Consider the following 24,015-nt stretch of genomic DNA (forward strand, 5'->3'; position numbering starts at 1 on the left):
TCAAGCATTCGTGTGGATACCGATAGAGCCTAGATCGCGAGAGCGGGATGCGTGATGATTGAACAAGCTTTGGATCTTCATTAGTCAACCAATTTGTAAAGCTTCTTAAGGTAAAAAATCTGATCTGCGAATTAAATATCTATTTTTCGCATGTATCCTGCGGCGGGTTTCGAAAATTCTGATTTTTCACGTTTTTAATTATTATTTTCGTTGCGTTTATGTGCTCGAAACCCTTCAGAGACAAGCATCAAAAATCTCAAAGGATCATTTCTGGCCTTGTATGAAGTTGTCCAAAACCAAATATCAAGCAACAATGACACCAAGGTCAAGTTGGATTAACTACACAAGGCAAGATATGAGCCCTCAATTTTGATGATGGAGGAAATCAGAACGGTGGTGCATGATACATTTGGTACAACTCTCTATACAACATCAACAACTACTCCTTCCACAACCTCATCTCATCAAGTTCAAGCTCTATAAAGTCAAATCAATGAACTTCAAGCATCCAATGCATCTCTGACATCTCAAGTCTCTCAGCTCACCACTCTGGTCCAAAGTCAACAGCAATACATCAAGTTCCTGATAGACTCCCAAAATTATTTTCAAATGCAGACTAGTGTGTCTTCGGGAGCTATCATGGGTGCTTTAATTTTCTCAGATAAACCTCAATTGAATTATACAATATATGCTTACTGAGCTTTATAAGCTCACTCTTTTATGTGAAGAAGGATATTCATGAAAAAATATAAATTGATGAACTAAGGTTTTAGCGGTCGATAAGAGGCGCGTATCATGGTAATGAAAAATGCTTATAGAATAGACTTATGTTTGTAACTGGTTAGGATCTTATGATGTATCGTAAGCTTTTATTGCAGGCTTGATAATATTATACGAATTGTATATTATTAATTCAGTTTAAGGTTATATGAGCATATATCGAGTATGTAGTTTGTTTTGCATTCCCGGTTCGGGTTTGCAAGGTCATCCAGAGGTCAAGGGCGTCAGATTGACACTGTTAACTTGGACTAAAGTCTTAATAATCCGGTCAGTACTTTTTTACTCATTCTGTCCCATAATGTATGAGCCGGTTTGACTAGCACATTTTTTAAGAATTTAATGTTTGACTTCAATATGAACAAAAAAATGAGATAGTGGAGGTTAAAGTAAGTATATTATATGAATGTGTGGTTGTGATAATTTTAAAGAATGTTATAAATGGAAGGTTCATTCTTTTGGGACGTTTAAAAAAGTAAAGTGACCCATATAAAATAAGAAAGAGAGAAAGTAATATATTTCATTAAAACTGTAGTTACCGTGATCATCCAAGTTAATTTTTTATGTTTTAAATGTTGTTTGCTAAATATGAAAATCAAAGATTGAAAACAAAAAATTTAGTCTCTATACAAATTTTGACATGTTGGTGGAAAGCTAAAGCTTGTCTTTTTGGGGAAGACATGGAAAATTGATATCCAGTGGATAGGCGGATAGAGTTGCAAACAAACGAAGTCAAGCTTATTTGTTTTAAAAACGAGTTGAGCCTAGTTTAATAACTGAACGAAAAATGATATTCAATATCGACTTATTTAACACGAGCTGTTCACGAACAATCGAGCCTAACCGAGCCGAAATTGAGCCGAGTTCGTACAAAGTCGAGTTTTTCACTAATACTTTACATTTATTTTTTACTCGACTAACTTTAAAGTATAATTTATAGTTTTACAAAGTACATCGATATCAAATACTAGTTTTTTATAATATACGCATTTACGCTTTGCACTAATTTCTTAATTTATATCATTTTATTTTTTAAATCAAGTTTTAAGAACATATTAAAATTTATTTTAAATTTGATTCGATGAATTTGCGGTAAATCTTTTCATTTCAGTTGAGAGATTAAGCGTCAAAATTTTTAATATGCTTTGATATTTTACTTCAATTTAGTTTTTGTAAATTACATGTTATTTATGAAAATATAAAAAATTGGAGACAATTAGATCGTGATAAAAAAAATCTTTTTAAATTCTATTTAGATGCACATCGAATGTAATTTTTTTTTTAAATTCTTTTTAGATGCAACATCGAATGTAAAAAATCGTATATAATGAAAAGAATTTCAGTTAATTTTTGGGAAAATAGGTTGTGTATTGATTTACTTTTGACCGTAAACCATAATTTTTGTACATATTTTCAGAAGTAAAATTAAAAAAATATAAAAAATGTATTTTTGATAATTTCCCTTAAATTTCCCTTATTCTAAAATATATACATAGTACTCTAAAATTGACCCAAAGATCCAAATTTGGGGCAGATTATCTCAAATTCTCCTTTAACGGTGATAGAAATTTGGGTCATTGAACAGTACTAATCCAAATTTGGATCAACACTATTCACTGATCCAAATTTAATTTAATATAAAATAGTAATTTTACATCATATTTAATAAAATAAATGTTTTTTTTGTTAATTAAGAATATAATTTTTTTTAATTATTTATATATATATATTAATTTTTTCTATCTTTGATATAAATAATCTATTTAATATAATATAAATAGTTGATAATAGCTAAACATTAAATTTAAAAATAAAGAGTTTAATTAATATTTATGTATTATAATATGTAAAAGATAATTTGGATCATGTTGTTGGAGTTTTTCACAAGGTTTGTTTAGTGTGTACTATTGGGCCATGATAAGCACTAAAATTTTTAAAGTTTGAAGTGTTTTAATTGGTGTAGTTGTTCTGAATGCACGAGGTCTACCATTATTAAAAAGTATTGATCAATCAAAATAAGAGAAAATGCCCAAAATACCCACATTTCAGTATCAACGGCCCAAAATGCCCAGATCTGGAATGCATGGCCCAAAATACTGACGGGATACGCATTTTGGAAAGGAGTATCTGAATTTAAAAGAGACACGCATTTTGTAAATGCGCAACACATGATACACATTTTAAAAATACGTATCTTCACTTCTTTTTTAAAAAAAATTGTACAAGATACGCATTCTCTACATGCGTATCCCCATATACGCATTACAGAAATGCGTATCCAAGCTTAATTTTTTTTTTTAATATTTTTTTTCATTTTCCCAACTGAAACAGAAGTAAAGATGCGCATGTCTCGCATTCGTATCCTGTGATGCACATTCCCATGATGCGTATTCCTGGATACGCATGTGACACATGTGTGTCTGGTCGATATTTTGAGTCATCAGTTCTGAATTTAGGCATTTTGGGCCATCTATTTTCTGTGGTGGATATTTAGGGTCATCACCCTCAAAACAAACCAAAATTATAGAATTTTGTACTTATTACCGTTTTTCAAAAATTTGGAATCAAATTTAAAAAATTTTGGATCAAAATTATTTGAGATTGCCAAAGAGTACTATGTTTATATTTTAGAATTAACATAACAACCTAAAAAAATTTACATAAAACAACAACTAAAATTTTTAGGAAAATTATCCAAAATACAATTTTCAAGTTTTTTTTGATAATTTTACTTCTAAAAATATTCATAAAAATATGATTTACAATAAAAAAGCAACTGAATATACAACACTTTTTTCTCAAAAATTAACTGAAATTATTTTTGATTAGCTGCGATTTTTTAATTTAAAGATTTTTTACATTCGATACGGGCTGTTTAAATAAAAAAAGGTAAACATTCAAGACAATAATCTTCTTTATGTTAATACTAAGACAATAAAGCCATTCTCACAGACAGTCCACTTTGCCTCCTCTTTTCATCTCTCTCTATCTCTCTCTCACACACATTCTCCGCACTTTTGCAGCTTCTGCTCTTCTTCTTCTCACATATACATACACATATTTTGTACGTATATATCTACATATATAAAGAAGAATAAAAAGGATAAAATTGCAGCTAACAAAGATGTATAAGAACCAGCTACAAGAGCTGGCACAACGAAGCTGCTTTAATCTCCCTTCTTACACTTCCATTCGAGAAGGTCCTGACCACGCGCCTAGATTCAAAGCTATCGTCAACTTTAACGGCGAAACGTTTGATAGTCCTCAGTATTGTTCTACTCTACGTCAAGCTGAGCACGCGGCTGCTGAGGTGGCGCTTAATTCTCTCTCCACGCGCGGCCCTTCTCAGTCACTCGCTGCCAGGATTCTTGTAAGTTGGTTTTTCTCCGTTAGGGTTCCGTTATTGTGTCGCCGTTATGTTTGTTTTTTTTGCTAATGTGCGCTTTCTTAGTTGGCTTATCGTGTGTTCGTGTGCACTGTTTGATCCTTGTTTATGTCTGTGTTTGTGTGTGAAATGACTATAATGCCCCTGTTGTAAGATTCTGTCAAGATATATGTACATGGTAAATATGTTAAATAAATGCATCTGAATTTTTTTAATTGTATTAGAAGCTGTTTAGTGCCTTGCTTCGTTGCTTGGATTCAGTGTGATGTTATGGGTCTTAAACTAGGCTTATTTGGGTTAAGTATAAATTTACACGGATTCAGTGTCATCTTATTTAAACTGGCTCAGATTCAATAGGATGGACAAACACAGTAAACAAAGCTATCTCCTAAACCGAGCTTTGATACAACGTTAAGGATGACTTGAATGGCTTTTACATTATGGTTCTAACATGTCAACTATGTCTTACCATAATTTGATAAAACTTAGTAGTATGTTTATTTCACCGGGTTAATTAAGTTGCTATCTTTTCGGGTTTTGTCTAAATTGAGTTGGGTTCGTGTGTGAATCATATTTAATGTTGTCACATTTTGGTTCCGCCTTTTTAATGGTATAAACATTTGGACTCGGGGGACCAAGTCAATTTATGTACTACCAACCTTTATAAATTTACAGCCTTAGTTTGGTTCCTGTTTTTTAAACTGTTGGACTTAGGCGGACCAAGTCAATATATGTTCTTGCTTTGATAAATTTACATTGTTGCATTTTCGATCCTGTTTGTTAACGGTAAAAACATTTGGGCTTATTGGGACCATGTATGATATGGTTAAACGTGTTTGTGGATGTGTTGAAAAGTTTGTAGTATTTGAAATTTATTTACTTTGCTAATTGGTAGATAGGTATGAATGCATTGAGATATCTTGGTTGTTGGGCTAAGCCTTACATGACTAATAAATATTTTATTGAAAAGATAATGGGTGAATTTTACTATACATATTGGATTCCTAAATAAAGTGTATTTTATTGATCTGATAGTGGGAAGTTTTTATTATTGCATAAATTTAGAGTTATAGTCTTGTCTCCCTCAATTGAATGTAGCTTTAATGTTGCATGTGCCTGCTCATTCATTGCGAACTGAATTAATGGGTGCAACTGATGTGACATACACTATCTTCTTCTGGTTAATCTAAACCATATAATATGGAGTACATTCTGTTGCTTGTCCCAAAAAGTATAGCAATTGGTTTGTTTAGCATGCTTCATTAGTGGGCTTTGAGTAGTTGACTTGTGTGAAAGGTTGTGTAATTCAGTCAACTCACATATTATCTTCATAATCCTTCCCTTCATACATGGGGTTTTGAAGGCACATTGTATTTGAGACTGTCCTGATCTGTGGATGGTAAACATTAGCTGGCGTTCATGTAACACTGTATTAAAGTTTCAAGTTTCTTGAAAATGCATTCATAACAGTTTACTGATTCAGCACAGTAGAATGAGTGTCCCCTGTCCAACAACTCTTCTTTGGTCGCAAAGTAATGCATATGTGTACTGGGGGTTAGACCATATAACTTAGTTTGGGACTGTAGAGAATGTATAACAGTTTTTATTTACTAAGTTGGTACTCCCTCTGTCCCATTGAATTCTATAGCGTTAATTTTCGGCACGCTTTTCAATGCTCATTTAAAACATAACTCCACAATATATTTTTAATTTTTTTTTCTGTATAAAAGTTTCATGTTTAAACTTTTATTCAAAAAAAAAATATTGAAAAAAACATTATCAAACTATATTTTACAGAAGCCTCGAACTACGTGCAAATAGTAAACGTATAGAATCGAACGGGATGGAGTTAGTACATGTGTGGTACAGGGTGTACATGTTTGGAAGTTACTAATGCGGCAATTATGAATTAAAATTCTTCATTAATAAATGTTACTACGTAATTCCTTTAATTTTGTACCTCTTCCATAAGACAAAGACAATACTTCAGGTCCCTTCGGTTTAAATTTTTCCTTCTAAAAAGAAATTCAGAAAGATGTGTAGCATCTACGAGAAGCATCTAATATCAGATAATAATATTATATTCTAATATAAGGCAGTTTCTACCATACTGATCTCCCATATACATCGTAAGCTTCATTTGTGTAATCCACTGTGTATAATTTGGTCGAGATGCATACTTTTTTTTCTTCCCTGAAACATCAGGGGATAGAAAGGTGGCCCATTATTTTATCTTTGTTTGGTGTTTCAAATCCCTTCTACTTTGTTCGACATGTGCACCCATCTAATTGCTAGGGTTTGAAGATTAAGCATATGCCATGTGCTGGTCTTTTGAGTTCCATCCACTAATGAGTCATCGACCTCCATGGAGCACAGGGGTTTGCTTGATCAATTAGGTCACATGGAAACAATTAACCTGTCTGTGAAAGATAATTTTTCAGTGAATACAAATTTATATAGCTAGCTATTCAAGTCATCTCTGGGGCTACATAAATTGATATAGTGTTCTGAATAGTCCAAGTTCACTGTAAATCTGCCTTAAAACTTTTGATATGATTGTGTTTCTAAACTTAGATTATTGTTTACCGTGCCTAGGATGAAACTGGAGTCTACAAGAATCTCTTACAGGAAATTGCACAACGAGTTGGTGCCCCATTGCCACAGTACAGAACTTTCAGGTCAGGAATGGGACACCAACCCGTCTTTACTGGAATAGTAGAACTTGCTGATATTATGTTTCATGGAGAACCCGCCAAGAACAAGAAGCAAGCAGAAAAAAGTGCAGCTTTGGCAGCATGGTCGTCTTTGAAACAACGTGAGTCATGGTACAAATAATACTGTGACGATAGATACTCCTAGTATACGCAATCTAGTTGGTGTTCACAGGTTTGGATTGTGTTTTAGTTGTTCATTTCGATTTTCGTCCGACTGAAGGGTTATATAACTTTCTGATGTTGGGACTGGGGATGTTCATTTGTTTCTGGGATCTTTAGTAATCATCTTTGTTACTTGAACTCGGGATTGAAGTGTCGGCCACGGACTCTGTCCTATTTTTTGACACTGGTTTGGGGACGCGGCATAACTATGTTAATAAACAAGTATGTTAGATAAATAGTATTTAAGCATAAATTAGTAATAGACTCAAATTATACATGATTTAGTATACGACCTCACAAATTAGGCACCTTCCCCTCCTCTTCCGTTTTCTCATATCTCCTTTCTTTCTTTGTTCTCATCCTTCACTTTCTGTTATCCCAAGTTCATCTCATATGTGGCCAAGGATCTATATAGAATAAGTCAACCAGGAGACGTAGTTGTTTGTTTAGTCTTTCGGCTGAGCAGCAGAAAGCAAGGATGAATAGGGTTACCCTTTGGCCCCTCCAATGGCATCCAGTGATGCAATACCGAACTCATAATCAGTCTTGTCAAGCAACCTCATTCCTGATAGACATACAATGATACAGTGATATACTACAATTATCTAATCTGAATTATCAAACATCTGTTTGTAATGTTAATATGTTGAAAATAAATAGGTCTTTGTAGCCTGGCCTTTTCATTCATTTTCATATATCTAGTCTGTCATTGATTCCAGTGCACTCTTTTACTTGGGATTTAACATGTTGTAATTTCACGGTTTTTGTTACCTGCAGTGGCTAAACAGGATGCTACTTTATCCTCTGAATCAGAAAATAATGATGAGCAGGAACAGATCAGAATAGCTCGTGCCTTGCTAAATTACAGATTGAAAGAAAAAATGGGCACTACAAGCTCTACTGGTGCACCTGTTCCATTTCAGAAGAAATTTCCTGTTCTGTACCCAAGGGCTACAAGTCCACATCCTCCATCATCAGCTACCACATCAAGAATATTAAGTTTAATCGGCCAGAAGACAATTCCTGAAAACAGATCCGCTTCTTTAAAATCAGTAGAGTGTCACTCACAACAATCGCAGTGTCAATTACCAGAAATCCATGCAAGTCGCTCCCAAGTATTCCCCAGTGCAGGCGCAGCCCCATATGTTCCGTACAGACAGTTCAGGACACCATATCATGGTATGGCTCAACCAGTTATAATGAGAACAGCAGTGCCTGCTTATGCTTCACCTCCGCTAGTGCATCCACCCCATGTGATACAGCCCCGTAGCATGCAAATAGCTCCACCTGTCCACGTTAGGCAGTCTGTGGTGGCATTTTCTGCTCCTCCAGTGCGAAAAGTAGATCTTCAAATTGTCGCTGCTCCAACCCTGCCAAACAACACAAAGTCTCGTGTCGAGGAGACAGGAAGTGTGGCAGAAAATCAGCATAAAAAATCCAATGTAATGAAGGACTTGGAACGGCTGGAAATTTGATGGTGGTCAGGAATATTGTTAGTTTATTACTCCAGTTATACCCTGTTTTGGCTTCTATCTCCTTGTCCAACTATAAAGAGTACATGTTCTCCTTTTTCCTCTTTTACCATAATAGGCTTTGATTTCACCCCCTTCAATAGTTCCATTTTTGGCAAATCAGAGTGGCATGCAATTAGTAGTTTAGTGTATTGATAATATTAATCAGTAATCCATATGTTTGGCCATGCTATGCGTGTATTGATTTTTCTGCATTCTGGCCACTGCTTGGAACAGTTGTTAAAAAAAACAAAAAATATTTTGTAATTTAATGGAAAGAACAAGGTAATAAAACTTGTGTGTTTTGTCGACTGTTTATAATTTATTCATGTATGCATAAGAAAACATGATTCCTCGGTTCTCTTGGCAAATATTTGATCACCTTCATATCTTTCTACACTTTCTTTAATTACAAGTCAATAAATTTATAAAAAAAATATTTATTAACTTAAAAATAAAACTACATTATTTTCTCAAGTTTCCCCTCTAGAAACTCAATCATATGAGCAGGTGCCATGAAGAAGGTGTGAACAAGATATATAGCTGCTACGCAGTTGAGTCTATAACCATGTAACTTACCTTTGAAAAGTAAAATAACAAAAAAATTATTTAAAAAGAAACAATAATAATTAATAAAAAGGAAAATAATAATAAATTTCCAAAAGGGACCGCTACTCTACCGAAACCCCAAAAGAAAAGAAAACAAAAAATGCAAGCACAATACACGACCATTACAACATCAAACAGACTAAATTACTAAAATTACCAAATACACACACACATATTTTTACACGACACAGCACAAACATCCAATTTGATAAATTTGCAGTTGTTATTAATTTTGGAGGTTTCTTCGATCTTAGGGTTTCTACTTCAACTCTCTCAAATTTATTCACCAATTGTTATTTGCCTTATATATCTATACATACTCTTTTAGCTATTTCAGCTGACCTTGTTCTTCAATTTAGGGTTCACAGATCCAACTTAGCTGAGCTCCTGCTGGTTTACGTATATGCTTATATAGCTTATACTCATTCAACATGTTCTGGAAACTTCCATCTATCTCTGCTTCTTCGCCCGTAAGTTTCCGCCTTTAATATAGCTTTAATTTATCCAATTCCATGTATTTGTGAATTTGTTCAGCCACGGAATTCTGCTACTAAGTTCAATTTAGCTGCGTGTTTATCATAATCTATGTTAGTTAGTAGTTGTGTTACTTTAGTTTGACATGTATATATATCGTAAAAGATGTTAGTTATGGGTTTTATAACTTCAATTGGAGATAAATATTGTAAAAGATGTTAGTTATTAGTTTTGTTACTTTAATTTGACATGTGATTGACTTTTAGTCTGTTATATACTATTCAATTTGTTAGATCATATCTGCCACCAAGGAAGATTGTCGGATGTGCAATTGGATGTTTTCTTTTTCTTTATAGGTTTGCAGTTATTTTGTATGTCTTCTGTGTCGGTTTCCTTATTAGACGACACTGACTTGCTTTACAAATTTTGATAACCTCTGTTACGTTTTGTTTTAGTTCAAGCGTTTCATGCCACGTGCTCTTTAGTTGTATATTTTTATTAAGATTTGGCAGTTGCTTTTAGTTTGTACATGTGAGGATTGGGGACGATTTTGAATTGCTGTACTTATGCTAACTTCTTGTTTCAGGTTGAGTCGGTGTTAGATAAGGAGAATTTTACTTTGGAAGAGCTTCTTGATGAGGATGAGATAATTCAAGAATGCAAAGCATTGAATAGCCGTCTTATTAATTTGTAATTATACATTTTACTAATTTTACCCAGGTTATATCCATTTGAAGTTTGTTGTTGTACTTGCTCATTAGAATTCCTTTTTTCTTTTTCAGTCTGCGAGAAAGAGCTCAGGTGGAACAGTTATTGCACTATATTATTGATGAGCCTCCCGAGGATGCTGAAAGCAAACGTATTTTGAGGTATGAATTGTTTTTTTTAAGTATAAAATCGGCCATCTAAATAATTGTGTTACTTTGACTTGTAAGTTCATTAGTTTACGATAAATTTATTTGCTTTAATCAATTTTTATCACATTTCTAGATTTCCCTTTATTGCCTGTGAGGTATTCACTTGCGAAATCGATGTTATTCTCAAAACTTTAGTGGAGGAAGATGGGGTATGTATCCATTCTTGTAACCAATGTGGAGAAGTCTATTTTCCAATGACATTTTATGTTCAGTATTAAATTATTTTGTTACAAATGCAGTTAATGGATTTGCTTTTCTCATTTTTGGAACCGACTCGTTCTCATAGTGCCTTTCTGGCAGGATATTTTAGCAAGGTTAGCGAATCATGCTTCTACTTTAATCTGCAGTGCACGCCTGTTTTAGCAAAGTGATTTACCTTATTGGTTTTGCCGTACTGTAGGTTGTGACTTGTCTCATGTTGCGGAAGACTATTCCGCTAATGAACTATGTCCAGGTAAGCAGAATCTTTGAGTTACATTTGCAATGGTCAAGTTTCTATTCATATCCTTCTATCTGTATTTGTTTCCCATTTAAATTCAAGTTTGTTTGGAATCTTCCTACTTGTTTCGGTGGAATTGCGTTGTCTGCCTAAATTTAGTACTGAAGTGTCTGGCATGGACACATACATGTTTTTGGACTAAAATAAGTGTTCAAGTCCGAGTGTCGAGTGTCCAACATGGATGAGTCCGAGTAACATACCATATATCTAGCAGTGCTTTCTAGTTTCTTCTATTTTGAAGAATGTAATTACTTTGTCAACTTGCCACAATGCCTATATATAAATCCACATTGTTCAGTCCATCAATGGACAAATTTGTAGCATAATAAATTAATAACACGTATATACTTGTCTAAAATGCCTAGTGTCTACTGTATGCAATGAATAGAATTGGCATCATATTCAAAACATGCAAGTTAAGATGTCCGAGGGAGAAAAATTGCTAGAAAAATATTTTTTGGTAGGCTTTATGTTAGAATTAAATGGGAGCGTCGAGTTTAGCATGAAGCAAGCTATTTTTTGCCCTGCAGGTACTAATTTTATATTATGATAATTTGCTTAGAGACTACAAAAGTTGAGTACAATTTTTTTGTTTATTCATAATAGTTAAATAGTCTTGTAGAGTTGAGGTTGCAGCTTCCTGTTAATAGCTATGAAAATGGTGTGATGGTATCTTATATTAATTTACTTTCCTTTCTGTTGAAAATAATATAATATGTATTGCAGCATTTTCATTTGTTCTCTTTCAATGACTGAACTTTTGAGCATTAAGGTTTTCTTGTGTCTTGTACATGTAGTTTTAGCATTTCCTATTTAATATATGCCAATTTATCATCAATACCGGAGTTGCTGAATTTCCATTTTGTTGTACAAATACTTTGTTTCATTTACATTTTGCTGTTTTTGCAGTCCCATCAGAATGTTTTTAGCCAACTAGTTGATTTGATAGGTATTACATCCATCATGGAGGTGAGCATCTGAATTTGCAAGTAACTATTAAGATTTCGATGGTGCTGTTTTGATTTTCTTAATACTTCTTTAATGCTCTTCCTTTTTGCTGAGCTTTTTACACAGGTCTTGCTTCGGCTTGTAGGCAGTGATGATCACATGTATCCTAATTCTTCGGATGTGATGCAGTGGCTTGCAGAAAGCAATTTGTTAGAGATGATTGTTGATAAACTGAGCCCATCAGTAAGTAACTAGTTTCATAAAAAATTGTTGATCTCAGTACAATTGCTGTTACTGCATTTTCACTCTCTATAATATTACATTACCGTTTCTAATAACGGTGTACCTAACTACTGTTTAGCAAATTGTGATTTGTACCTTTTTTGGGTTGCTGTATCCTTTCAGTTTGTTTAATGTAATTAAGTTGGAGACAACCTTATGTTTTAAGAGTAAATAAAGCTTCTAGTTCTTTAGTGAAGATATGTCAAAACTAGTACTTCAATAGCTAGCTGCTAATTCATACAGATTGAGCTTGGTTGATATTCACATATTGAGGTTGGGCCGTTGGGGATAGAAATTGTCGCTTGGTTGCCACTTTGCCTAAGGATAAAAAACCCTTTTTATGTGGATTCCATACATGGACAAAATTAACCATTATTTGTTACTAAAACTTATACGTTATATGCACTCTAGTTCTCTATTCTCTACTAGGTTGCTATACTTTAGATAGTAGTTTACTTTTTTGGCTATCGAAATTATTTAACTGTATATTTAGTATGTTTTCTTGCAATATTTAAATTTACATATGTTTGTCATAATAAGTATGCTTCTGTTTTGGGCCAAGATATCAGAAAACACTATGTTCTGAAAAATGCAGCTGACTGACTTTTCATTTATTCAGAGCCCTCCCGAAGTTCATGCTAATGCCGCTGAAACTTTATGCACTGTTACTCGGAATGCACCGTCACCCTTGGCTGCTAAACTCTCTAGCCCAAGGTTTGATTTATTTTATATATTGTCTCGTGAATATGTACTGTCAATTTTGAACTAAAACACCTATTAAGCTATATATAAAAAATATTTTTTTATCTCTTGCAGTTTCGTTTCTAGAATATTTGATCATGCACTGGCAGACTCCCAGTCGAAATCGAGCCTTGTCCATTCTTTGTCTGTCTGTATCTCCTTATTGGATCCTAGAAGATCAATAACTTCTCCCTTGATTCATTCCTTCCGCAGTCAACACATGCACGAGTCACCTGTATCTGTTAACTCTGAAACTGTTGATGCTATGTTGCCCAAACTTGGTAAGAATATGTATATCTATTGGTTATTTTGTATGCCATTCAGTAGGGGTAATAATTTCTGGTACTCTGGGTAGGGTTGACCGTACCCACAAGTTCTGTTTTAGGTCCCGAATCTTACCTGATAACACTATAATCTACCCTATCCCGACTGGTACAAATAGGCTGTGTTCGACATGACCTGGAATGGGTTATGATAACCTATGCCCATAGCCCATGTATTAGCATGGATCAGGCCAAAAGCAATATTAAAATGGAGTATGGACCGGATCATATAACAATTCACCTGACTGACCATACAGAGTAGTGATGTATTATAATTTTTCGGGCCGGGCTCAGGTATTTTGGGTCAACCCGAACTCAATCGAAACTCTAAACTCTTGAACCCAATTCATTTTTTTCGAGTTGGGTTTCAGGCCATGCCAGATTTTACCACCCCTGCAATTTTGATAATGATTGATGTTCTGCATATTCAATGTTTAAGTTTGGTCTTTAAAATTGAGAACTTCACTTAGTTTGATTGTTCTTCAGGTGATTTGTTGACTCTACTAAATGTATCAGCTGACGGAAAGGTTTTGCCTACAACATATGGTGAACTAAGACCTCCACTTGGCAAGTACCGGTTAAAGGTCGGGAATCATTATTTACTGAAAATTAATGTTGGTAGGGTTGTCATGTATTAGGTGTTTTAATTACTCGGTGTAAATTGATAGCTTGAGTTGTTAAATCACTAACATGGCGAGTGTGCAGCTGCTTATGTCCGAAGTGCATTGCCGTAGAAATACCAATTATTGTCCGTGTGATTGAATTACATCATTTACTTGAAAAGTTCTCCAAATTAATCCCAATTTGTAGAATTCAATTTTGTTTTATTTTTGGTTTGGAGAGTGTACTTTCCAGTTCTAAAAGAAATTTATAGATTAAAATTAAAGTCATTCCAATATATGTAATTTATGTGAAAGAACCTTTTTTCTGGAGTGTTGTACAGGCCTTTGTTACCTTATTTTGAGTAACGCGTAACCTGTGGTTGACTTCCTGATGGCCTGGGTTGGTCTGAAGGCAAGTAGGTAGTTAACGAATTTAATGAAGGCTCCTTTTTGCATTTGGTGTATTATATGGAAGGAACATAGCAACAATTCTTTCGACTGAAATTAAGAGAATCTATTTATTTCCTATTTGTATTTACGATGTTGTGCCCTTTTATGGCTCAATGGCCAGGTTCTGTAGCTTGTTCATTTGTATTCTTTTTTTTTGTGTGTAACACGTGTTGTTACCTTGTGTTTGATTTTATTGAACTGCTTGATTTGTCTTTAACGTGGTTTTGGAGGATGTTTGTTATCTTCTTTCTCTATTATGTACAGCATGTATAACTACCACTCTTTTGTTGCTTTCAGTGTGTCGTTACCTATATGAGGCATATATAGTTAGTGCATTTCAGCTGTGATTTCTGGCATTATCGAGGCTATACAATTATATTTCTTTGTCAAATATATTGTCTCTAACTCTTGTGCTACCTGGTCATAGATTGTGGAGTTTATTGCTCTGCTACTGAAAACTGGAAATGAAGTTGCAGAGAAGGAATTGGTCATATCAGGAACAATTAAAAGAGTCATTGATCTCTTCTTTGAGTAAGATGTTACAAACGTTTGTGAAATCGGTTCTTGAAAATACTTCAGTTGCTTAAAAAAAGCAAAAGAACCCAAGTATTTATTATACAATGTGTACATATGGGTTGCAGGTACCCTTTTAACAACGCCTTGCATCATCAAGTAGAGAGTATCATATTTTCATGCTTAGAAAGCACAAACACAATTATTCTTGACAATCTTTTCCAAGAGTGTGATTTGGTTTCCAAAATCCTCGAAGCAGATAGAAGTGTCACCATTTCGAATGAACCAACCCGGGTAACAGTTCTTCCTTAGTCGTCTGTTATGCAGCCTTACTTTCTATAATGTAATCAAATTGTGATTAGTATGTGGCAATGCGTACCTTAGTGGGATTCACAATGTTTGGGTGCCTTTATGGCATCTTATAGTACCTTGAGAGATTTTTGTGTCCTACTTGAATGGGAAATGAGTAATGTATAGTTTATTTATTCTCTCTTTATTTTACAGCCAACATTACCTTCTACTGGAAGACAGGTGCCCCGAATGGGGAACCTTGGACACATTACACGTATTTCCAATAAGCTTGTGCAGTTGGGAAACACAGATAGCCGGATTCAGATGCACTTACAGGTATGTAGTATATATCACACATGTGTTGCTATAATAAAGAGACTTACTAGAGAAACATTACTTTTCTTCTTGGATTTAGAAGCATCATATTAACATGTGTATAGTTAGAGGATTCCCCAAGGATTAGAAATCATAACTGTTGTTGTATCATCAAGGGGGATCTAATAAGTTGCATAGGGCAGGTCGAAGCTAGGTTCCATCGGATGTTTAACATTTTAATGGAGAAAATCTTGACAGCACCATTTTGTTTGGCATTATCTAAGATGAACTGTGACAAAAAATTCTTGCCTTTTAGGAATCCATTACCGGAGCAAATGTTATCCTATCAGTTTTTGTTGCAATGTGCAATTTAATTTTCGTTGATATTGTGCTTGTTTAAGTAATCCCATAAGACGATTTATCACCAACCCAAGTGTTTGTTCGCAACATTTGATTTTCTCAAGTATTTTTGGCAACTATCTAGGGAAACAGCGAATGGAATAATTGGCAGGCTTCAGCTTTGCAGGAGCGTAATATGGTCGAGAATGTTTATCGTTGGGCTTGCGGGTATGCGTCTATTCCATATTACCTGGCTATAAATATTGTTTATCCTACGATTAAGTCATTTATCACTCAGGCAAAGGTATGGGTTTGTAAATTTGTCTTGTCCGTTCTTTCTGGATAGTTTTTTTTAATCTTTTAATTGAATGCAATTTGCCTCGGTAGTTACTAGCTGTACATGGACTCTTTTATTTGTTTATTAGATGGATTTTTTCTTTGACATGGTGTGATTCGTTTCACTCGCACAAGGATATGGGTGCTGGACACTGCATCTTTAATCATTAGAACTGGAATACGGAAAAGTTGGAGAGTTATTTGTGGAACATCTGTAATACACATGTTGGTTCAAAGCGAGGCTAAGATTGAAGGGTAAATGTATAAACCTCTGTGTGATGGCAAACCTTAAAAACATTACAAAGAAAATTCATCACTACTTGCTAGGACCTATGGTATTATAAGAGTCAAAAGCAACATTACTTTGTTTAGCTATAGGTTAGCCTTGCAATCATGAATGTTTTTGTGCATTAGTCGATCGAGGATCGTATTTGTTAGATGGAAAAGGCTAAGTATGCTTTTGACGTTATCTTTTCGATGGTACTTTGAGGCAGTCTGTATCGAAATTTCAAGTTTGATTCTGTACTGATCATGCTTTTTCAGTTTTTCATAGTTATCAGGCAGGAAACTGAAAGTTCATCGTTCATATTCTGCATCTGGTCTCTTGATAGAAACTAGGAGTTGGTTTAATATTATTAATTAATCATGTCATATGCGAGTTAATTAAAGGCTTTCCTTGGCTGTGTTAGAATGATACAAGAATATGAATATTTTTATATTTTTCTCATCTCTCTTTTTTACCTGCAGAATTATTTATAACGTCTAAATATCTGTGTGCACTATCAACAATGTGCAAACATTTTAGAATTCATCTGGATTGTTGAGAATTTTTGTCCAGTCCTAGAATGTATAGAACTATAGGATTTTGAACATGAATAGGAAGTCTGGTAATCATTTAGTGCGCAAGGAATCAGGAACTTATTTGCATCTGTTATATATATGCATGCACTGTTGTTGTTGCAGCGTATATCATTTGTTAATAGTTGGAAACTTTTTTGTTTACTGGTTTTCATGCCATTGATTCTGTACATTGTTTACAGCCGGCCTACTGCACTGCATGATAGGATAAGGGACAGTGATGATGAAGATGTTCATGACAGGGACTATGATGTAGCAGCTCTAGCAAATAATTTAAGTCAGGCATTTAGATACGGCATGTACGATAATGACGATGCTGAAAATGTATGCAGATAGACGACTTTTTTTCCCTTCTACCCTCTTTATCCCCCTATTATTTATATGGAGCTGGTCCAGGAATTTGTTTTGCCATGAACCATTTGGGACAGTACTTAAACCTCAGATATTTGATTAGGTATTGGAGGGATGAGATATGACAGATAAACTGTCATTTACCCACCCTTCCACACCTATTAGCCAGAGAAGAAAAATTGTCCGCTCTTTATAGGCGGGGAAGAGGCGTTGTTTCCATGCCCAAGATTATGTCCTGGTTTATGGCCATTAGGCGTGATTATTTTTTTATATGTTTCATGCACTAAAGATATTTCCTTATATCCTTCAGCTAAACTTACGTGTCCCAGCCATTCATTGCCTAATCAGACGCATCTGAGATGAGTTTGTCCTCAAATGGTCTAGAGGCAAATGTTCTTACTGGACCAGAATAGCAGATCCAATATGTGTGTGTCTGTGTGTATCTTTTTATATATTCCTTGCGTGTAAATAATTAATAATGTTATATATCTACTTGCCATCCTGATTTGCAGGGCCATGGAACTCTTGATCGCAATGACGAGGTATGTTGCATTTTAAGTTTTCTAGTGCTCATTTACCTGTTAGAGTGAAGAAATTTTGTGTTTCCACATATATTTATCAGTATGAGGTTTGTGTGACGGACGCAAGAAGTATAATTCGGTTATTATTCTAATGTTGTTAATTTTGATTAAGCAGGATACTTACTTCGGTGATGATTCTGGTGAGGTTGTAATATCATCCCTGAGACTGGGTGATGATCAAGGAAGGTGTGTTTTGAAGTAAAGATAGGGTCAACTTGGGACTGTTTTAGGTGTGTTGGTAAAAAATGTGATATTGTATTAATATAACCATTTACCTCCATGCTGTGCAGTTTGTTTACAAATTCAAACTGGTTTGCTTTCCAAGATGATAGAATAGGTGATTCATCTTTGAGCACCTCACATAATGAGATTTTGGATGACATCGACTTGAATGGAGCAGCGAATAGCGGTGGCAACAGCAGTAGCGATGATGAGGTGGTGGTTGGAGAGGATGAAGAATTGGCCGAAAGCATAAATCCTGCTAACACAACTAATCTGGACAATGTAAAGAATAATATCAATGATATTACTTCAACAGATTCTGCAGACATGGATCTTAAGGAGGAGAGGCCTACTTCTTTTGGTGATCCAAGCTTCTTTGAGACATCAGGCAATGATGATCTATTTGGAGATAGGCCTATACCTGAATGGGTGGGATGGGGAGAGTCCTCCGATTTCCCAGTTAGTGGATCAAGTGTAAATCCCTTTGAAGACTATGCAAAATCGAGTGTTGATATTGCTAGTCCAGTTGATGTAGTTCCGACACCTGTCAGTTCCACATCGGGCGGAGGATCTCTAGCAAATGGCATCTCAAATTCTAGTGAAGAATCAATAGGATTCGAATTGAGCAAAAGGGCTCCATCTCTGTTCGAAGAAGATGTAGAATTTGTAGGGGTTGAATTAGAGGGTACAGAAAAAGCAATGGATCAGGCTCTCAAGGAGGGCATCGTTGGTGAAGCTGGGCCGTTGAAAAGGAACATTGGCCCGAAGCTTCGGGAGAAGGAAAGTTCTGATGAGAAAGGTGCTGAATTGGATGAGTTCAATGATGCAAACTACTGGAAAGTCGAGCAGGAGGTTGCAGTATTGGAATAAAAGGGTTGGTTGTCTTTGGTGATCAAAATCTACACAGAAAGGAGAGCACTTTTCCTGTTGCTTTTTTCACCATCTTGCTCCAAACTCAAGCCTGCCCTTTCCTGGTGCTGAAAGTTCGATAACAATTGGCTCTTGCTATTCAAGTTTCATTTATGCAATAGATTGTACAAAATATAGTTATTTTCTGTATCTGAATTAACTAGTTATAGATTCTGATATTTTATGTGGCGTGCTGTTCTATGATAGAGTTTCAAATATACAGTCTGATATAGTGATCTGTAAGTTCTAAGAATTCATCTGTATTAGTCTTGTTTAATTTGGTACATACGCAAGCAATTAGCTTTGTTGTTGTGGACATCCTTTTGTTATACCGGCCAAGTATCGTTTTGCAGAAATCAGCACACATTCATCCTATATACCATGATAAAGAATGATGATACTCTTTAGGTTTTAACCTTGAGCATTTTGTGATGAATCATATACATTTTGCGCAGAGCAGTATCTTTTCATTTAATAGTTAATCGACTGGAACAATTATCAATTTAAATGATATGTTAAAAAATTAAACAAGATTTGAACTACATGTAATGAGAGATGGTAGGGTTTTATAGAAGTTGAGGTAGAGGGAGAGAGAAAGTCTACAGTGGGTGAACGAAATTGACCGAAATTACATGTAACCATCAATTCTTAGCAAAGGGATCGGAGAACTACTGAATATCAGCATCTTTGGTGGTTGCCTAACATCAGGTGCATGTTCCTGGCAACGGTCACACACAAATTCACCATGTCCCCTTTCTAGGCTAATTGAGTCTCGTCAGGTTCAAGACATCGCACGTATAAAATTAAAAAAAATTCTTGTATAAAATTCTATTAATTAGGCATACCTTAACGCTCACATACAACTTTCGTGCTTTCATCGAATCACTGGGAAGTCATCCTGTTTCAAGATGAGTCTTAATGAGATTTACTGAACAACTTCCTCATCCAAGTACAAGCATCTTGACATCAAGAGTTTTCAGATTTTGAAAATACAGTTCCTGAATTGTTTTCAAATTCTGAAGAGACAAACTTGGACATGGTATCAGCCCCCCCCCCCTGTTCTCCTCTCTTGCAATGTGTTCAAGGTGACATTTAATAAGATGAGTCATGACTACATGTACAAATCTTACAATATCAAGCCTTGATTTCATCTCTTACTTCAGATTCTCCATTTACTTGAAAAATCACCAACCTTGAATCGAAACATACTTTTAGGTTCATAACCCTCAGGGTTCCAGCCAGACCAAGTATAACTATAAGAGTTTCATATTCAGCTTTGTTCTTTGTTGTTGAAAAATCCAACTTCATTGCATCTTCGATTATGAATCCATTATAACTTTGTAGAACTAGCTCAGTTTCACTTGATTTTGCTTTTGACGCTCTATAAGGATAGAGCACCCAATATTCATTAGCCAAGTTTTCTTCTTCTTCATCGTTGCCCTTGTTTTTGCCCTCTTGGGGTATCTCCTTATGCCTCGACTTTTTGGTCATCAGCTAGGGCTTGAGCCTTTACCGATATTCGAGACTTATACTTGATGTCAAATTCTCCAAGCTTAATAGCCCATTTGATAAAATCTTTCACCGACCTTTGGGCTACGAATGATTGCAACAACAGAATTACAGAAGGGGTTGAATTCATAATAAAATATACAACGTAATTCTGGTTTCTTTTTATTTTTTAACAAACTCTTAATAAAATATACAACTGTGTTTTTGAATAAGTAAGAATGTTGATAAAACTTTTGAAGTATTCTACTCACACAAAGTAAATAAACACAATGTTTAAAAACTTTCTGGTGGATTTGTGTTTCCACCAGAGATGTATATTTGAAGAAATCTTTGTGATGCAAATTGCACACAGCTGCTTACAAGTTCTTTCTTACAACTTTGAATTTGAGAGTATTTTCTAAAGATACAGCTTGCTTAACTCTTGAGTTCTTACTTGTTATCTAAATACTTAGTACACTTTATTTTTTATTGAACCAAGTTTACACGTGCAATAAAACAAGAATAATATTCCTATCAGCTAAGTCCGTGCACTTGCTTCTTCAATTTCCTGTCTAATGCAATCCAAGAAAGATATAGCATCTTTGAACGTCCTTGTTTTGCATGTAAATGAAAATGCTTCATTTTCTTCTAAAACATGTAAGCAGGCTGCCACATTCCTTTTGTGCAATATCAACTCATGTGACTCGGTCAGCTTCCGTCAAGTCACTATCAACTGCTATCTTGTTGATCATCCGTTGAAACTTCATTATTGTTATATGTTGACACTATACTAGTGTCATCCGTTGAAGTTTTCTTGATAGCATCCTTTGAAGCTTTATCCGATATCCGTTAAAGACCTCCTGACTAGCTTATCGGTTAAAGGCATATTGAGTCATCTTTTGAAACTTGTAGTTTAATAGTTGAAGATGTTTTCTTAGCAGTTGATACTATTTCACTTATACAAAATGACAAGGCAATATATATTTACACTTAACCCACGTATTTTGTATATCTTGCTAGTGGTCAACATGACTTAGAAATCACTATAACTCACAAATCCTTCAGCTATCATAGTGTATAGAATGTGCTGCATACTTATTAATATAAGCTACTCCTTCAACGGATAGACAAACTGCGGTTATCCGTTGAAGGCTTCTAAATGACACTTAACAATTTTACTTAAGGTGTTTTGGTGAGTTATCATCAAGACTACAACATATTCCTAACAATCTCCCCCAATTTATGTCTAATAAATTATAGAAATAAATTCAGGTTGACTTGATGATAACAAAACACCCTATAAAGATAATACATCAAAAAGTAGACAATTTGCAAAATGCTTCATTATAATATAAATGAACAAAGATGATTAAAAGAAGTTTGCATGCCATTGTCAAGGTGCTCCTCTAGTCTGAGCAAATTATTTTTTTTCTTGATTCCCTTGTTTTCCCTCCCAACTTCTCATTGTTTTCCTCAATCTGGAGTTGAAGTTGTCTGTAAAACTCAGCTTCATTTTCTTCATTTATATCCAGCATCTCCTACATCTCTTTGAGAGTTTCATTGCTTGAGGTTTTGAGCTGGTCTTCAATTCTGAAAAATATTTTGGTATACTTCTCTTCTCTAAACTCCATGATCCAGTAAGGTTTCATGTGCACTCTATCTTCAGTATTTGGAATGGTTAGAACCTTTGGCAGTGCTTTAGAATCTCTCCAGTTTTGTCTGATTTAATTTATGTTTCTGAGTATTTCTGATTTAAAAAACTTTGTGAATCCAAAGTCTTTTTTCATTGCAGTAAATACCTTGGTTAAGACACTGTTGCTTTCCTCAAGAATCTTATAGAATGGCCATATTATCTCATTACCACCATTGTATCTGAAAACCAATCTTTTTGAAAGACTAGTAGTAACATCAATTCCTCTCACTTCTTCTAATTCTTCCAAATAGAGTTGAATATCAGAGAATTCTTTATGTCACAGATATAGAGCTGATCATCTTTGTTGACGGTAGGCTTATGTGGTTTTGAGATGGCTTTTGTTGGAGGTAGGGTATGCTTCTTCTTCCTTCTTGATGTTCTTTTCTTGGTTGGTAGGGGAATGTTCAAATCAGGGATTGGTAAACTCTCACAATCTATAGGTTCTTCTTTTGGCACTATTGATTCACCATGAAAGTTTACCTTAGGATATACTTTGGTTTCAACTGGTTCCACATTGGGCACAACTGATTGAGTTGAAGCAACAGATTCAGATGGCTCACTTTTCTCCTCTGAAATTCTACTTACCCGCTTACTAGGTCTCATATTTATTCTTTTGCCTGTTTTCCACTCATGCTTCTCTTACTTTTCATCATCCAATTTATTTTCAGTTTAAGTAGCAGGGTTCTCAATTTTCTTTTGAGTTTCCTTAGTAGCATGCTTTTTCTTTGGCTTTGGCTGTGACTTGAGTATCAAATCTTCTTCCTTTTTTGTTTCTACAAACTTTGGATGTCCACTCATTATACAAATCAATTTTCCATGTTTGTAAATTATTGCTATCCTTTTTATCAACATTGCATCCTGGGTTTTCTTGTAGCTAGCAATTTATTTGCCTATAAGTTTCTGTTCATCAGGCCTGGGAGGTGAGTAATCAAGCTTCATTGGGTGTTTTCTTGTAAATCTGAAATTTGAAGGTTTAGGCTTGAGTACCACCATGGGCTTTAGCTCATTTTCAAGTGATGTTTTTCCCTTTGCACCTTTTCCCATCTTCAATTCGTCTAAAGTAAAAGGCCTCAATTGTGTGATATGTTTCACATATTCTCATGATTATGCAGTTGAGCCAAATACTTGAGTAATTCTTTGATCTATCTTCTTTTGTTGTTCTTTAAGCTTCATCTCAGCTGCATCTAGATTGATCAAGTATATGTTGTCCAACTCTCCCCTTACTGGTGGCTTTGGCAAAATAATAAAGGGAATTATTACGTTAGTGACTTGTGCATGCACATCCTTCTCCTCATTTTTGTTATCATCAAGAAGAAATGTAGAGGTTGAAGATTGTGCAGCCACCAGTTGTTGGAGTAACTGAGTCTGTGTGGCTTGACCTTGAAGTATCTTGGCCAAAGAAGCTTTAACGTTAGTCATTCTTATACCCAAGGCCTCAACTTTACTAGATAGGTCTCTTTCCTTCCTGAGCTTTTTTTGTAGATCTCTCATGGTTATTTCATGAAGCTTCTCATCCAGCTTGTTGTACATGTCCTTTTTAACTTCATCAATAGATAGTTTTAGATCATCCAAATCTAGAGCCTGTTTAAGTTGTTGAATTCTATGAAGTTGCAGAGACTCTAGATGTGCTTGCAAAAGATACCTTGTACTAGCATTTGAAGTTGCTGCTAAAGCTGTTTGAGTATGTGAGATGAGCTTAAAAAGTGTGGAGTTGAAATGATGAGA

The 24,015-nt window shown here is 34.9% G+C and overlaps 2 protein-coding genes across 2 annotated transcripts; both read left to right on the top strand.

The window, feature by feature from the left end:
- The first annotated feature begins 3,716 nt into the window (after positions 1–3,716).
- Positions 3,717–8,737, top strand: LOC141707367 (double-stranded RNA-binding protein 2). Its single transcript, XM_074510491.1, has 3 exons — positions 3,717–4,147; positions 6,758–6,977; positions 7,816–8,737. The coding sequence occupies exons 1-3, from the start codon at positions 3,902–3,904 to the stop codon at positions 8,511–8,513; spliced, it is 1,164 nt and encodes a 387-aa protein (XP_074366592.1). The 5' UTR covers positions 3,717–3,901; the 3' UTR covers positions 8,514–8,737.
- Positions 8,738–9,256: 519 nt separating this feature from the next.
- Positions 9,257–19,395, top strand: LOC141707368 (uncharacterized). Its single transcript, XM_074510492.1, has 20 exons — positions 9,257–9,413; positions 9,518–9,628; positions 10,219–10,322; positions 10,415–10,501; positions 10,623–10,698; positions 10,789–10,863; positions 10,950–11,003; positions 11,958–12,017; positions 12,123–12,239; positions 12,898–12,992; positions 13,095–13,300; positions 13,829–13,926; positions 14,822–14,925; positions 15,036–15,201; positions 15,412–15,534; positions 15,998–16,080; positions 17,229–17,370; positions 17,910–17,939; positions 18,094–18,164; positions 18,269–19,395. The coding sequence occupies exons 2-20, from the start codon at positions 9,590–9,592 to the stop codon at positions 19,068–19,070; spliced, it is 2,532 nt and encodes an 843-aa protein (XP_074366593.1). The 5' UTR covers positions 9,257–9,413; positions 9,518–9,589; the 3' UTR covers positions 19,071–19,395.
- The last annotated feature ends 4,620 nt before the right edge of the window (positions 19,396–24,015 follow it).

This window comes from Apium graveolens, chromosome 2, assembly GCF_009905375.1.
Source record: "Apium graveolens cultivar Ventura chromosome 2, ASM990537v1, whole genome shotgun sequence".
NCBI classification, from domain to species: Eukaryota; Viridiplantae; Streptophyta; class Magnoliopsida; order Apiales; family Apiaceae; genus Apium; species Apium graveolens.